This window comes from Eleutherodactylus coqui, chromosome 6 (genome assembly GCF_035609145.1).
Source record: "Eleutherodactylus coqui strain aEleCoq1 chromosome 6, aEleCoq1.hap1, whole genome shotgun sequence".
In the NCBI taxonomy this organism is placed as follows: domain Eukaryota; kingdom Metazoa; phylum Chordata; class Amphibia; order Anura; family Eleutherodactylidae; genus Eleutherodactylus; species Eleutherodactylus coqui.
In genome coordinates this window covers 83,625,840-83,643,171 of record NC_089842.1, presented here as the reverse complement: position 1 = coordinate 83,643,171, position 17,332 = coordinate 83,625,840, and the positions used below count along the sequence as shown (strand labels likewise).

General features: G+C 43.5%; 1 protein-coding gene across 2 annotated transcripts; it reads left to right on the top strand.

Annotated features, from left to right (window-relative positions):
- The first annotated feature begins 8,242 nt into the window (after nt 1–8,242).
- On the top strand, nt 8,243–16,343 carry LOC136632288 (chemerin-like receptor 1). 2 transcript variants are annotated; one of them, XM_066607065.1, is made up of 2 exons: nt 8,243–8,271; nt 15,036–16,343. In XM_066607065.1, the coding sequence occupies exons 1-2, from the start codon at nt 8,262–8,264 to the stop codon at nt 16,148–16,150; spliced, it is 1,125 nt and encodes a 374-aa protein (XP_066463162.1). In that variant the 5' UTR covers nt 8,243–8,261; the 3' UTR covers nt 16,151–16,343. The 2 variants fall into 2 exon arrangements, with proteins under 2 accessions (XP_066463162.1, XP_066463163.1); XM_066607066.1 differs by lacking the exon at nt 8,243–8,271 and adding an exon at nt 13,460–13,499.
- Nucleotides 16,344–17,332: the final 989 nt, after the last annotated feature.

The window sequence follows — 17,332 nt, the reverse complement described above, 5'->3', positions numbered from 1 at the left end:
CACTATACCAGACCCATCAAATATGTAAGACTCCTAAAATAGACCCAAAAATGAATGTTATATTTGTTTGATAGGATTTTGGGTTTGCATTAATAGACCTGTTTACACTATTAACAAATATGTAGGAAAGGTCACAAGTTGTGTCACAGTGGTTTCCTGTTTTTTTAGGTCCTCTTTGACTGGAAGTGATCATGTGATCATCAGTTACAATGCCATGTAATTGAAGAAAATGTTACTGCTTACTTCTCTATAAGGTATATTTCTAATGATCAAAAAAAAAAAACAGCCGCGCTCATGGATTGCTGAAGACACTAAGAGACATGTAAAATCCGTTATAAGAACATTGATGTCAGTAGTGTTTATGCACCACTGGCCAGTAGTTATTGATCTATTTGTACACCTGTAGGAGTTAGAGAAGTGGGAAAAAGTACTGTTGCATTCAGGCACTAGATTGGAGTGTCAGGTCGTAGCCAGCAAGGGTAGGCAACAGGGTCAGGCAAGCCAGGGGTTGGTACATGGAGAGGGTGATGCAGTACAGAGGATTTAAGTAGAGACATAGTCAGGAAACAAGCCGGTGGTTGGTACATGGACAACAATCTTATTTTCGAAAGAGCAGGTTTTTGAAGGAGCTAGTTTAAAGTATGAGGGCTCAATTATTGTGCAAGAAAGGAGGAACAAGCCCAGGTTTGATAGTATGTCCAACTTAGGAACAGGGCGGAGCTAAAACAGGGTCTGGATAGCAGGAGCTGGGAACAAGGCTAAGGTTATGCAGGGGAGCTGTCCAAAGGGCTAAATGGCTCAGCAGGTAGAGCTCCTGGGTTTGAGTCCTCACAAGCATCTTGACTGAGTTAGCATTATAGCTCACTGCAGTCCATCTCAGCTTGACTAGTATGCAGAAAATGTATCCCAAACTATCTTGTCAGATGAAAGGAGCATGATTCCCTGGTCTGTAGCATCTTGCATATACTGTATGGTGATTGTAGAAATAACTGTGTTATGTCACACTTGGCCTAGATAGTGGTCTGTCAGATCCACACATTGCTATGCTTTTTGGAGACCTGTCTCTCTCCTTTGGTAGGGAATTGCTCATTCCTTAGCAGTACCCTTCTGATAGGCTCCTTATTGGTGTATAGAAACAGCTCACTGCTACTGCATAACCGTTATTGTTTATTTAGTGTACATGTTAGAGACCGGTGTCATTTTATCATAGAGTTGCACTTGGCACAAATACTTATAAATTTTTTATTAAAGATATAAAAAGATAATGATGTTAATACCACGTTTCCCCCAAAATAAGAACCTGTCCTATATTAATTTTCCCCCCAAAAGACGTACTAGGTCTTATTTTTGGAGAATGTTTTATTATACTTACCTAGCAGCCTCGGTCCACGTCCCTGAGCCATTTCAAGTAGAACAGGCTACCACGGGAGGTGGTGAGTTCTCCTTCAATGAAATGTTCAAACAAAGGCTGGACAAATCTGTCTGGGATGATTTAGTGAATCCTGCACTGAGCAGGAGGTTGGGCCAGGTGACCCTGGAGGTCCCTTCCAACTCAATCATTCTATGATTGGTTCTCGAGCACTGCTCAGCCAATCAATGCAGCGCTGGATGAACCAATCACAGCCATCGCATTGGTTCATCGAGAGCTGCATTGATTATCAGGTTTATTGCATTTATTACCTCTATCAGGTTGTTAATAAATATATTGAACAGAATGGGGCCTAATACTGAACCCTGTGGCACCCCACTAGCGACTGTGACCCATTCAGAGTACAAACTATTTATTCTGCTTTCTATCATGGAGATACACACGTTTTCACCCAATCCAAGCTGTCTCATTTTGTATATTAACCTATTATGCGGCACAGTGTCAAATACTTTAGAGAAGTCCAGATATACAAGATCAATAGCCTCTCCCAGGTCCAGCCTAGAGCTTACTTCATCGTAGAAGCTGATCAGATTGGTCTGACATGATCGACCCTTCATGAACCCATGCTGGTGAGGAGTTATCCTGTTGTTCTCCTTGAGGTTCTCTTCGATGGCGTCTCTCAGAAACCCCTTGAATATTTTTCCCGTTACTGAAGTGAGACTTACCGGCCTGTAGTTACCAGGCTCACTTTTGGTCGCCTCTTTGTAAATTGGAGCCACGTTGGCAATGCGCCAATCCAATGGTACAATCCCGGTCTTGATAGTATCCACAAATATTAGATAAAGTGGCCTAGCTATCACATCACTTAGTTCCCTTAGTACCCTTGGGTGTATTCCATCTGGGCCTGGTGATTTATCAATTTTAATCTTCTTTAACCGGTTCCGCACTTCCTTCTGCATTAGGTATGAGATATTTTGTGAGGGGTTCATTTTATTCCCCTGCATCTTGTGTGGCATTTCCTTTTCTTTTGTGAATATGCTTGAGAAGAAACTATTTAATAGATTTGCCTTCCCTCCATCATCTTCAATAATTTGTCCTGCATTATTTGCTAAAGGGCCAGTGCTCTCAGTGCAAATCCTTTTGCTGTTAATATAGTTGAAAAATAGTTTGGGGTTGTTTTTGCTCTCTTTGGCAATCAGTCTTTCTGCCTCCTCCTTAGCAATTTTGATCGTATTTTTGCATATTTTATTTTTTCCCCTGTACAAGTTTAGCGCTTCTTCGCTGCCTTCTTGTTTTTTAGTAGTTTGAACGCTTTCTTTTTTTCATTTATTGCCCCCCTTACCGTCTTGTCGAGCCACATTGGTTTCCTTTTACTCGAAGTTCTTTCATTTTTAAAGGAAATGAACTGCTCACATGAGGTGATTAGGATCCTTTTGAACTTTTCCCATTTGTCCTCTGTACTGATATTTTTGAGGATGTTGTCCCAATTAATGTTACCGATAGTAGTTCTAAGCTCATCAAATTTTGCTTTACTAAAGTTAAGTTTATTTGTCGCTCCCTGATGAGGCTTCTTATTGAATGACAGCTGGAAGTTGATTATATTGTGGTCACTGTTCCCCAAGTGCCCCTCAACCTGTACCCCCTTTATTCGGTCCGGTTTGTTAGTTAGTACTAAGTCCAGAGTGGCCCTCGCTCTAATTGGTTCCTGCACAAGTTGGGTAAGGTAGTTATCTTTAATTGTTCTCAAGAACTTTTCACCCCTGTAAGATTTGCAGGTCTCATTTTCCCATATTATATCCGGATAATTAAAGTCCCCTATGATAATTACTTCATTGCGGTTTGACACCTCTTCTATCTGCCTTAGTAGTAAGGTTTCAGTTTCTTCTGCTGCTTTTGGTGGTCTATAGAAAACCCCTATCAGGATTTTGTTATTTTTTTCTCCTTGTATTTCTACCCACAGAGATTCAACGTGTTCATCTCCTACACCTATATCTTCCTGTAGTCTCGGCTTTAAGTATGATTTAACATACAGACATACCCCTGCCCCTTTCTGGTTCCCACGGTCTCTTCTGAAGAGATTGTACCCCTGCAAATTCGCCCCCCAATCGCACTTATCATCCAACCATGTTTCCGTTATTCCGATATATATCATAGTTTTCATCAGTCATTCTCGCTTCAAGCTCACCCACTTTACCGATCAGACTTCTTGCATTCGTGGTCATACAATTTATACAGTTTTTTTTGTTCTTTAAGTTTGTTTTGCTGCTAATGGTACTATAGGCTGATCTGACAGTTCCAACTGTATTAACCCCTCCTCCAGCTCGACCCCCATTCCCATTGCTTAGACCCAGGTCGCTAGCTACACTGACTACCCCACTATTTCTCTTTTTGCCCTCCCCCCAGTACCTAGTTTAAACACTCCTCCAACCTTCTAGCCATCTTCTCCCCCAGCACAGCTGCACCCCCCCATTAAGATGCAGCCCGTCCCTATGGTAGAGCCTGTAGCCGACAGCAAAGTCAGCCCAGTTCTCCAGGAACCCAAAACCCTCCTTCTTACACCAACTCCGGAGCCACTTGTTTACCTCCCTAAAATCCTGCTGCCTTTCTAGTGTCGCCTTAGGTTTAGGTAGTATTTCTGAGAAAACTACCCTGGAGGTCCGTGCCCTAAGCTTGGACCCTAAGTCCATGAAATCATTTTTGAGGGCCCTCCATTGACCTCTAATTTGTTAATTGGTGCCAACGTGCACCATAACCGCTGGATCCTCACCAGCCCCTCCCAGTAATCTGTCAATCTGATCCACGATGTGCCGAACTCGAGCGCCAGGAAGACAACACACCGTTCGACGATCCTGGTCTTTATGGCAGATTGCCCTCTCTGTCCCCCTAATAATTGAGTCCCCCACCACTAGAACCTGTCTAGCCTGCCCTGCGCTCCCCGTCCCCGTCTCACTGGAGCAGTCATCCCCCTGGCGTTCAGAAGGCGTGTCGTGCTGCAGCGGTGCTGGCTCTGTAATGGCATCCCCCTCATCTGCCAATGTTGCAGACTTGTTGGGTTGTGCCAGTTCAGGACTAGCCTCCCTGGTTCTCTTTCCTCTACGTCTCCTTCTATCTGTTACCCAGCTAGCTGCCTGCTCCCCCTGCACTTCCGTACTACCATCCGCCCCCGCCTCTACCTCAGCGAATGCCTGCTCAGTGAGCACCAAACTCCGTTCCATGATGTCAATGGCTCTCAGTGTTGCCAGTTGTCCATTTAGGCTTCTAAATGTGCGACGTGCACGCATCTTGCACAAAAGTATGCATCCTCGATCGGCTGATCAAGGACCGCATACATTGCACAAGTAGCACACTGGATGGCATTGCCAGGCATGGAGCTCATCCTAATGGGGATCTACAATTTACTTGTGGAAGTAGTGAAGATAGACACATGTTCACACTGCGCTCACACGCTGCCGCCTATGCGCAACCGCTCTCACGCTGCCACCTATGCGCAACCGCTCCCACGCTGCCGCCTATGCGCAACCGCTCACACGCTGCCGCCTATGCGCAACCGCTCACACGCTGCCGCCTATGCGCAACCGCTCACACGCTGCCGCCTATGCGCAACCGCTCACACGCTGCCGCCTATGCGCAACCGCTCACACTCTGCCGCCTATGCGCAACCGCTCACACTCTGCCGCCTATGCGCAACCGCTCACACTCTGCCGCCTATGCGCAACCGCTCACACTCTGCCGCCTATGCGCAACCGCTCACACTCTGCCGCCTATGCGCAACCGCTCACACTCTGCCGCCTATGCGCAACCGCTCACACTCTGCCGCCTATGCGCAACCGCTCACACTCTGCCGCCTATGCGCAACCGCTCACACTCTGCCGCCTATGCGCAACCGCTCACACTCTGCCGCCTATGCGCAACCGCTCACACTCTGCCGCCTATGCGCAACCGCTCACACTCTGCCGCCTATGCGCAACCGCTCACACACTGCCGCCTATGCGCAACCGCTCACACACTGCCGCCTATGCGCAACCGCTCACACACTGCCGCCTATGCTCAACCGCTCACACACTGCCGCCTATGCACAACCGCTCACACACTGCCGCCTATGCACAACCGCTCACACACTCTTTTTTTTTTCACTCCCCTTACTCAATCACCCAATCCTACTTCCCTTACACACAGACACTTACACACTCACACTTTAATACAGTCTAATACCCCTCACTTATACACTTAGATCCACAGGCACACACACCCTGGGACACACCCTCAGATTCACACACACACACCCTAGATATACAGAAGACACACACTAAGACACACTAGACACACAGGAGATACACAGAAGATACTTATCGGCTCCTCCGCAGCTCTGGTGACGTCACCTGCTCACCCGGAGGCCACGCTCTCTGCCCTCCTGCCGCTCCGGGACGTCCAGGACCTGGTGCTTCACTGCTGCCAGCAGGAATTTTAAAGCGGGCACTCCCCCAGCCGCGCTTCCTCGGACTCCTGGTGGCCTCCGGGCGCCGCTACCGGCTCCTGCGCCGCTCCGGTATCCCCTTCTGCCCTCCGCTCCTGGTTCTACCTCTGGCACCTGATTCTGGCGTCTGACGTCACTATATGTATTATGTGTCATAGTGTCTGTCAGCAATCCAGGAGTGTGGCTGCTTCTTTTTGATTACTTATAGATGTATAGTCAGTCTTTTTTTTACAGGAACCCCTCATAGCCAGCAGCCTGTGATCAGTTTTACACATAGGCGCTAGTGTCCATTCCCTTTTTATATTTCTAAAGATGTTGAGAGTCTTACTGTCACCAATGATCTGTCCTCTTAAATAGGGCCTCCAGCATCGGCTCAGCATGGGTATGGCTGTCTCTGGGAGATGAGCCTACCTGTGGCTCTGGGGGCAGGTCTGGTGGTCCGGCATCGGCACGTGCTTAACCTTGGCCTCTCCATAGTAGTTGAACTCCAAAAGCTGTGGTTCCAGCTATTACCATGTTTGTTGGACAAAAAGGGTCAAGCTGGTGCCCATTTGCTGATAAACTTAATTGCAACAATAATCACAAGCTGGCTTCTGCTGTTCCTTAATGAGTTTCAGGCACAACTGGTGCAACAGAATAAAACAGTCTCTATAATAAGCCCTAGTTCCTAGCTGGAAACATGGCCTGTGCAATAGAAATCTGTCTGTTCAGCAGACTAGTAACTGCAGGCTCCTTTTTTCAGTGTGTAGAGCAGCATTGCCAATACTCCCGCCAGAGGGCAAGAAGACAGGACTCACCTGGGCACAAGTGCTGGAGAGGAAGTCAGCTGCAACGTCTGCAATGGCTTTACAGTGCTTTGGATTTCGGTTCTACGTGGGATCTTTTCTGATTCTGCGCTCGTCAGAATAACCACTGGTGCCTCAAAGAATCACCAGGGCTGAGCAAGCCACTCAGTAGGCGCAACACAAGAGACAACCTACCGCCTTACTCACTGGTCTCTCTCCAACTGCCCAAAATATGTTGCAGCTTTCTCTTCTTCCCCAGGGAGCACAAGGAATGGGCTCCTTTTAAAGACACATCTTCATATAAACATACAGCAAACAGCAGGAAGGATTATATTTATGTAAGGGAAGCCCTGAGATAACCCATACACCTGCACTGTGACAGTGGGCTGAAATGAAGGCGCTGGCATTTTTGGAAGAATTTAACTTTGAACATAAAATGGTGTGCATGCCAGAAAAGTAGCAACTGAGGATGGTATTAGGCATGTGCATGTATAACAGGTTGGCTCATAGCTATACAGTATAGACACTGAGTACAGACTGCCTCCCTTTTACCAGTTGTTATTCTCCATAGCCACTGAATACATAATTATTTCTTTTATCTGCTTCACCACGGGCCCTGTGTTCTGATATTACCCATTTTTGCCCATGATCCCTGAGTACCTGCCCCAGCCTTTTGACCTATCCTTCTTCAGCATAAGGCACTGAGTAAATTCAGTAGTCACTGGATGCAGGACACTAGCGGCAGAGAAAAGCAAGGCAAGCAATTATCTGAGTAGCATAGTGATCAAAGCTGCAAAGCAAGATTGGGAAGTCCAGAGTTCAAGGCTAGCCAAGTTCAGTTCCTCAACTTCTTATTCTCCTTTAGGATGGTCACTAAGCACATTTCTCCCCTATTTGGCGTCTTTCCTATGAGCACTATATACCTCTGTCTTTCCATAATCAATGCAAGTTAACAAATAAGAATAAAAGACCTAAAGCCCATGCCAGTCTCACCTACAAAGAATGGGAAGGATAGGGCCAAGTACCATTGTCATTGCATTTTGGTAATGTTACCAAGACCAGGAGTTTTGAGTTTTGCTCTTGCATCCTCTAGAATGTTCAACCTGATGTGGAAGCATTGCTTCATAGTATCATACTGCAAGGGGTTAAATAAGCATATATATATATATATATATATATATATATCATTGGTGTACTTTATATATGTTCCTGCTAGAACCTTCAGAGAGGTTACATGACTGTGTTCTTTCCCTCTAGCTTTGCTGCTCTGGATTGACAGGCAGTGAGCTGCTTATTTTTTGGCTGATGGGCTATATATAAAAGGCAGGTCCTGTTCTAAGGCTATGTTGTAACTCAGTTGTTTTTGCAAATTGTAGAAAGTCTTGTGAGGAGTGAGCTGCCCCAGTGCTTCTGGAGACCTAGGTTTTCCTGTATCGGAGAAAGAGCGCAACTTGGATTCCTAAAGTGGCACTACGCAGCTGTTACAATGCGGGTGTCAGAGGGAGATATGCCAATCGCCCAAGGAAACATCAGCTGCGATTACTGACTGCAAGCACCAAGCCATCACTGGGAGTGAGCCACCAGCAAAAGCAGGAAGACTGACAGCCAGTATCTGGGTATTCAAGTTTCGTTGATGTGTAATTGTGAGTACCATCATCCAGGCGCATCACCTGTTAAAAACAGATTATTTTGATTTCATCATTGTACGGCCTTCCCAAAGTTACTGTGCTAATAATTTCATCAGGGGACATTGACTGCAGATTTCAGATAGCGGATTTAGTAATTTGGTTAACTGAAGTTCCTGCAAGACTAAGTTACTTCAGTGGAGACTCCTATTTCCAAACAGCATCCGCAGAGCTATTTATCTCTGGCCGGGTAAGCCATTTAATGACTGTGATAATTCTATATTGCATACACGGTATTATATGGGTTGATTGTACCAAAATTGCAAGTTATTCCTTTTCCACAGGATAGGGGATAATTTGCTGATCGGTGGGGGTCTTATTGCAGAGACCCTCGCCAAGCTCCAGAATGGGGCTTGTGTGTTCTGCTCTGTCACTTCGGGGGTCGCTTCTTTTACTGCAGTGACGTCACTGTGAATGGAGCGCTGGGTGAGCATGTGCAGTCAGTGCTTCATTCATTTCAATGGGGCTGATGGAAATAAAAAAAAAAAAATTACATCTTGTTATTTGTATAGCGCCAACTTCTTCTGCAGCACTTTCAGGTAATTATTATTTATTACCCCCCACCAAGCTGGGTTCTCATTTTACTGACCCTGGAAGGATGAGTCAACCTTGAGCTGGCTACCTGAATTACACAGGGATTGAACTTGCAACCTTCAGGTTGTAGGTGAGAGCTTACACTCTGCACCACACAAGGCTCTTGTAAAAAGAGCCATGTAAAAAAAGGCTCTTTTTGCAGACTTTCCCCTATTTATATATATTAAAAAAAAGTTAAAAAACCTTACATATTTGGTATCATCGTATCCATAATGTAGTAAATTGAACACACTATTTATCCTGCATGGTGAAAACTAAAAAAAAAATTGGGGCAAAATGCTTATTTTGTCTTCCAAAAGATGCAATGAAAGTGATGATAAAAGGCGTATATAATTGAACTGACCCGCAGAAAAAATGTATCTAGTCATTTAGGGCAAAACACATAGGCACATGCGCTAGTACACTCTGTAGCGGCAGACGTATTAGCGCATGTGCCCAATGTAATACACTCACTGCTACAGAGTGCATTACAGCATGAACAGGTTTTTTTTTTTGCATATTCAAACTCCGCGCTAGTGTGCGCGAGTTTGAAAAAGAAAACGGGAACATAAGTCCTGCCCTATCCTTTTTGCTAGTATTGACGTGCAAGAATCCATCTAGTGGAAGTGAAACCATTGAAATCAATGGTTCCCTTTCATCTCGTTATGTGGCCATGATTTTCACGGTCACATAATGGGACAAATACACATTCATGTGTTTAAGCCATTATGCTCCATGATTAACAGAAGAAACCTAACAATGGCAGAATTGATGTTTTCTCTCCCTATTCTCAAAAGAAAAATAAATAAAAGTTTTACAAGGCATTATATGTACCCAAAAATGGGACCAATTAAAACTATAGTTTGCCATGCAAAACACAAACCCTCTGCACACGTGTGCCTGAATGAATATATATATATCTTAGCTGCCTCTATTATTCCCTGTTCTTCCTGTCTTATCTTTCTCATTTCTGTCTTATTTCAGTTAGCGAGTTGTTCCTTCTAGATAACAGGGTGTTTACCAAACAACCATCAACGTCCTTGGATAGAAGTCTCACCATAAGCAGGATACCCGGAAAACACTGGTCAGCTCATCATAACAGCGGTCTCAGCCTAGAGATATGGCGGGTCATCCCGTGACCGGTTATCCAAGAATGATGCAGCACTTTCTAATGCACATGTCTGCTATCCCATTGACATAAGGCCATTGGCATTCTGCTATAAAACCCATGCCTGATAATAAAAGAGTAGAGTCACTCTTGAAACACATCTCGTACGTTGCGTGTATTGATTCTCCGAGCTTGTGCCGACCGCACCCAAGTTGTAGAACACTCAGACAACAATGTGTCGGTTTTCCTGGAGTGTTCCTTTAAGTTCGCAGCCCCATCTCTCACCTTCCAAGCATTCATTTATGGGATGTTTCCTAAAGCAGCAGAGCTTTTCTGTTCCTAGTGTTTATGTGCTGTGCTTGTGGTTACAGCTGCACCCTGTGGTTACCAGATCTCTTATTGTCCTGCAGCCTGACCACAACATCCCAGGGGCCGCTGTCTCCGTTACTCCAACTTTTAGGTTTTGCTCTTTCAACATTTGCTAAAAATGAATCATTCAGCAATAACTCCGGAGCTGCTGGGGTTTCACAAAGGCAAAGAGGCATCACCCCTACAAAAGAAATTAGGGTCCAGCTCCTCAGTGGACCCTCTCAGCCTTCGGTCTGAATAGAAGCTGCCATTGCTGTTGACTCCTTAGGCTATAATTACATCTATGGCAGGAAATCGCTTGGCTTTAACGTGCTATGGTAAAGTTTTGCAGAGGAGTCAGTCTGATTTCAAGAGTGAGCTGGCTGTATTTTGGCACTATATGATGGTATTATGTAGTCTACATATGGCATCATTATCTTAACAATGTATAGTGGTATTATGTGGGCTGAACCGCTGTCTACAAATTGCCATCCGGGAGGTGGGAGCCCTAGTTATGTTTGTCTCACAGGGTCCCATTTTTTTTTTAAAACCAAACCTGTCTCTACAGTTACAGAATGTCTAGGATGTAGCAGAGCTCAATGTAGTGTTGGGATATCCCATTCATTTGAAGGGAGCATCCTATCACAAGATAGGATGCTCTACCCAGCTAAGGTCTTGAGGGTCACCTGCAGCCACCAAATACTCCACAAATCCCCTGATCTCTCAAATTGTATGTACACTCACCATCAATAAGATTCATAAACAGGAATCACATGCGGTAACATCAGAGATGAGTCTACAGAAATTACCGCCATGTGAGCCCTGTCTCTGCTTCTGATTGGCTGAAATAATACATACAGTTATATAATCATTTCTCATCTAGAAATATTATTTAATTCACTGTCCTTATTTCACAATTAATTTAGCATTTTCCTTTTTATTCTTCTCTTTTATCTGTGTGCTCCTTCTCTTTCACTACTTTCTCCTATTTTTCCCTCCCTTTTATTTCAATAATTTTTTTATGCTGCTACTATCTATAAACAAAGAAGTCAGATAGTAAAACAGTGGACTTGTGCATCTCTAGTATTCACCAGGTTGCCCCAGTTTTCTTTCCTTTTTGATACTTTCATTCCTATCACGTGGTGTTAACCTGGGTTGGCTGTACTTACAGCTCCACAACAAGTGCTAGCTATACTTTGAGGAACACCCCCTCCCACCACAAGGACGTTCGAAACATCATAGTACCCAAAATCCATTTATTTAATATTGGGAATGCTCCGTTCCCTTTTCTCTACTTGCTACTACCAAGCAGCATTGCTACATCTGCACATGAAAAGGTTTATTTGCTTTGAGTCGGATGAATAGGAATATCAGCTGGGAAGATTGAAGTTCTATAAATTCCTTGCATGGTGTAATGTGAGACTGAAGTTTCTCTGCCAAAGTAGACGCTTAAAGTGAAGGTTTACCTTCTGTGAACTTTTGTTAATATGTTAGGGAACAGCATGCCCAGCAATTCCGTAATATATAGCTACTAAAGGGCAGAACAGGTATAGGGGCGAGTGAGTTCCCTGCAATCAAGGGCAAAGACTAAATCATGTCCTTAACAATCACAGGACACATGTATGAAGCCAATTGGATGGCATGCAGCCACAGTACTCAATCATGTTCCATTGTAGCCAATATCCAATCTAATGTTGTTCCCATGATGCATTTCATCTGGAATAGTTGCCTGTCAATCGACTAGGATTAACATCTAGGTTCTCTTAGGGACCTTTCACACAGGATAGAATTGTGGATTATATGGGACAGCATAGGATTATGGTTTTTTAACTTGTGTGCATAAAAAAATGAAAAATACAAGATTTCATTTAAAAAAAAAATAATTAAAAAATAGGTATTAGATTATCATTAACATTTATTAGCTTATTGTTTGGCTTGGAATTTTTCAGTTGTGTTGTCAGGTTCTTGGATCCTTGAGTTATGTTGGTTATTTTTGATTATTTATTTATTTTTGTTTCATATGTTTCTTTTACATAGTTTTGTATATATTTATGTTTCTATTTCCTGTTTGCGAGGCGTTTTCATGTAAAAGCAGCGTCACATCACTTAGGGGACGCAGGGAATCCCCCCAGCGTGGATGCCACAGCCGCGTCAGAGGATCATGGAGTTCTCCCATCGCTTACAATTGGGCCGGTGCTGCTGCCGCCGGCTCCATTGAACCTCAAAGGAATGGGGTTTATATTTCTGTGAGATTTGTGCATCTCGCAACGCACAAGTCTCGCATGATTTTTTTGGCCGCTTGAAGGCGGCCTAACATATCTATAGTAGAATCTGGTACTCTACATCTCAGATGGTAAAGAATCTCATAACACACCTTCTACTACTACAGAACTGAATATACAAACAGTTACTGCAGAGCCTCATATTACAAATCCAGGCTGTTCAGAACCTCATAATACACACCTCAGCTGCTGCAGAACATCATAATACACACCTCAGCTGCTGCAGAGAAAAACAATGCACACTTAAACTACTACAGAACATCATAATACATACCTCATCTGCTGCAGAACATCATCATATTCACACCACTGCTTTAGAGTGCCATAATACACACCTCAGCTGCTGCAGAAACTCTTGCAGAAAGGGGATTTTCATGTTAGTCTGTAAGTGATTGGCTTAAAGCCCCTATTTCTCATTTCATAAAAGGCTCAGCATATTCTATAAAGGAACAACACACCAACTATGTTACGTTAAGGATGCAAGAAGCCCTCAAGTAGTTTGTAGACTTCTTAGAAGATATCTCCTTTTGATGCAGTACATGATTTTCTCCAGTGTATATATATATATATATATATATATATATATATATATATATATATATATATATATAATGGCTATAATGTGCTGGTAACAATAAATGTTTGTCCTTTTTAAAATTGGTTCTGAATATTCTCTGTATCAAGGAGCAGAGAGGCTTTTGGTAATCACACTTCTCCTGCCTCTTTAAGCTCCTTTCTGTGGAGAGAGGGGGGTTAGAGTCAGTGCGACTGTGACTCACAAAACCATTCCAGTCTTGATATTCCAGCTGATTCTCCAACCAGTAGCGTTTGTCTGTATCAAGGACAAGGACAGGGGATCATTTCCTCAGCAGCAGGTATAACATTTACTTATACATTAGCTTTCTTTATCTATTCTTTGCATGTGCATTAAGGATGTTCCATTTTTTGTTACAGATATATATAGCAGAGTTGAATGTGTTATTCAACTTTTTTGCATGATCTGTGTCTCTGGGTTAAAATATTGGAGCAGGTTTACTTGTAATCCTATGAAGGCCACCTGATGCCTAATGACAAAATCAGTTCTGCTCTATCTGTAGTAATTATTTTCCCACACGTCAGCTACTGTAAAATGTAGAATGGAAGAAAACAAATGACAATAGAAACTTTCAGCTACTAGACGCCCCTTCGTGCTCAGAGAGAATTCTGAGGTTTCTGTGTGCTGAGATTACTTGAAAGGCCATTGTTGTAAGTTACCAGAAAATGGGAACTATGTTTCCCTGCAACTTATGGTTGTCACCGGTCAAAAATGTAGCTGTGATAACCGTGAGTTGCCCCCCACAGCAGCACATCTCCCATGAAATCTCCATGAAAACCCGCGCAATCTGCATTAGTGCGGCTTTTGGTGTAACTTTAGACATGCATCCACAGCAGACGTAACCTCATGAATTGAAAGGATGAATTTTGCTGTGGATCCATGTTGCAAATACACACCAAAATCCGCAGCGCTAAATATGCAGCGGATTTTGGAGCAGATCAGCACCAAAATCCATCACATGTGAACGCACACTAAGGCTTTATTCCCACGAGCGTATATACGCCACGTTTTCACGCCCGGGCGCATATACGGTACCCATGTGAAGCATTGATTTCCAATGCAGCCGTTCACATGGGCGAATATACGGCGCGTAATTACCCCGGCAGCGTGAAAAATAGAAAATATACGTGGCTGGCGCATATACGCTGAGCCAAGACATAGCTCTGGAACTATGCTTTGGCCAATATACACTGGCGGGTGCTATAGACTACAATGGAAGCAGGGAAAGAGAAGGGAGGGGGGAGGCATTTTTGCAGTGTCCAATGCTGCGAAAAGCTTACAGGTGTCTCTATATAGGCATTGGAAGGCATCGAATGGACGAGAAAACTCTGGCCATGATAGCTAAAAAACGCCCATTCAGGCGCTTATACGGAGCAGATGTGGAAACGTAAAAACGCCATTGCCGTTTATGCGCTCATGTGAAAGAGCTCTAAAGGTGATTGTAGTATGACGGGAGATGTGTTTTTGTGGGGGGATTTTGATTTGAGGGGGGAGGTTCTGTTTGGGGGAGGATTTGTGATGTGAGGGGAGACATGGTTCTGCTTAAGGGAGATTGTGCTATGAAGGGGAATGGATTCTGTTTAGGAGGATGGGATTGTGAGGGGAGGTGGATGTTATGCTGTGGGCATTTTTTTAAACCGTAAGACATTGCGTCCATTTTTTGGAACAGCACTTTTGCGCATTATGATAAGTATTTGGATCATAATTTACCTGATGTCCTTATGTGCAAACTCAGCTCTGCTACATAATGAAGTTAATATTCCTTTTTTTCTACACCTAAATGATTTACACTAAGCACAGGCATTTTCTATTTCAGACTTCATCATTATGGAATATTCTACTATTTTTCCATCCTCACCGGACCCTTTGTCACTGCAACTGGAAGAAGAAGAAGAAGACGATGATTTAGTCCTCATAGAAGGTCTTGCTTCAGAGCTGGACACCACACTTCGGTACCTGTCCATTATAATTTACAGCATAGCATTCCTGTTGGGAACCACAGGCAATGGCTTGGTGATCTGGATTACTGGATTTAGGATGAAGAGGACTGTTAACACTGTGTGGTTCTTGAACCTTGCTATCGCTGATTTCATCTTCACGTTCTTCTTACCACTGAGTATTACGTACACAGCCCTGGGATTTGATTGGCCTTTTGGCACCTTACTCTGTAAACTCAACAGCACTGTGGCTTTCTTGAATTTATTTGCCAGTGTTTTCCTTCTCACTATTATCAGTGCTGACCGTTGTGTCTCCGTTGTAAGACCTGTATGGGCACAAAACCACAGGACCATCAGGCTAGCCAACATCATAGCACTCTCCATTTGGCTGATTGCTTTTTGCCTCTGTTCACCATACTTGGCCTTTAGGGACACTATAAGAGATAACGAAGCCAATGTGACCCATTGCTATAATAATTATGCTTTTTCCAGTGACTTTGGTGACATGAAGATTGTGGCTCTGAGATCCATGAGGCACCAGGTGATGATCTCTGTCCGTTTTCTTTTTGGGTTCTTGCTTCCTTTTGGACTTATCTTAGTTTTTTATTCCTTAATGGCCCTCAAGTTGAGGAGGAGTCATCTTTCTTGGTCTAGCCGACCATTCAAGGTTATGGCCACAGTGGTGGCGGCTTTTTTCCTTTGTTGGTTCCCATATCACATCCTTTCAATTTTAGAAGTCGTCATGCACCACTGGGGCAATAAAATTTTAAAATCAGCAGTTCTTATAGGAAGTCCTCTAGCTACAAGCTTGGCTTTTTTCAACAGCTGTTTGAATCCCTTTCTGTATGTTTTCTTGGGAAGAGACTTCAAAGAATCTTTGCGTAGGTCCATCCTTTTGGCCTTTGAAAGTGCATTTAGTGAAGAACATGGCAAAAATAACTATAGCCAAGGAAAGTCAAAATCGATCTCTGACCAAGAGTCTCAATTTACCTGACTAAGCCTGGACTCTTTACATTGAATTTCTGGTTGAAAGGATTTGTGAATTTATATTGACAATCTCTAGATTTCTACAGCCTAATTATATCTAAAGATCATCATTTGAGTTTATATCAGGTCTCAATGAACTGTGGGGAAGTGACTAAACATTTTGTTGTCTATTGTGAAGTCACTTAATTTAGGTTTTGTTGGAAATCTGGTTATTCATGACTACTCAGATATGGAGATTCGATCATACATAGCTGTGAGGAAGGCATCAGTCTGCCCTTTAATTGTTTTTGGACAACCTTGTGTAACCAAAATGTTTTTTTTCAGTGAACACTGCAGTTGTAGTGGGGCTGAGGTTCATTCTTTGTGCATTGAAATAACTTTCTGCAGTAGCAGTCCTATGAAAAATCACAGGTAAAAAATTATAAAATGCACACCTTTACAGTATGTCATTGCAGTGTCCATCATGTTCTAGTTTGTGGAGGTTTTCAGCACTGTATAGTTTTGCGCTAAAGCAGTTATGCATTAGGGAAATGTTTTCTTGTTTTCCTAAAATTTCTGATAGTGGGGCAATAGATTGTACTACATAATGGGAATAATTTAGACTTTATTAACCCTACGAATGTTTTCGTTGTGGTGAGGGTTGCTTATTTTTGCAGCAGTGAAAATGGTACTGTGGTATAACTGGCATAACTGCTAATTTAGGCTGCTTTCCATTTTCCAGATCCATTCGGGGAGCAGGAAGGTGGACTCCCCTGGCAAACGGATCCGTCTTATGACGGAACCAAACAGGGCTGAATGGACCCAATGAAGTGTTGTAAACCACAACTGCACATACTTGCTGGCCCTCTCTGGTTTCTGGATAGAATTCTGTCCAGGGTCTGCAGGAGTATTGGGTCATATTACCTTCACTTGTTCTTCTTTGCCACCCCTCTAATCCACTGGTTCCGCACCCAGTTTTGTAGTCATCCATGATGGCCACAGCAATTTTCTATCTTCCTAATACACACTGTGCACTGCTCTCTGATTGGCCAGTGCTGATCATGTGAGCAACTCTGGCTAATTAGAGAACAGGTATAGTGCATTGGCCATCTTGAACAGCAGAAAATGGAACTGATGAATCAGGCACAGCAGATAAGAACAACTGTGGGTCATATACCACCCCCCCTACAGTCACCAGACAGAGTTTTGA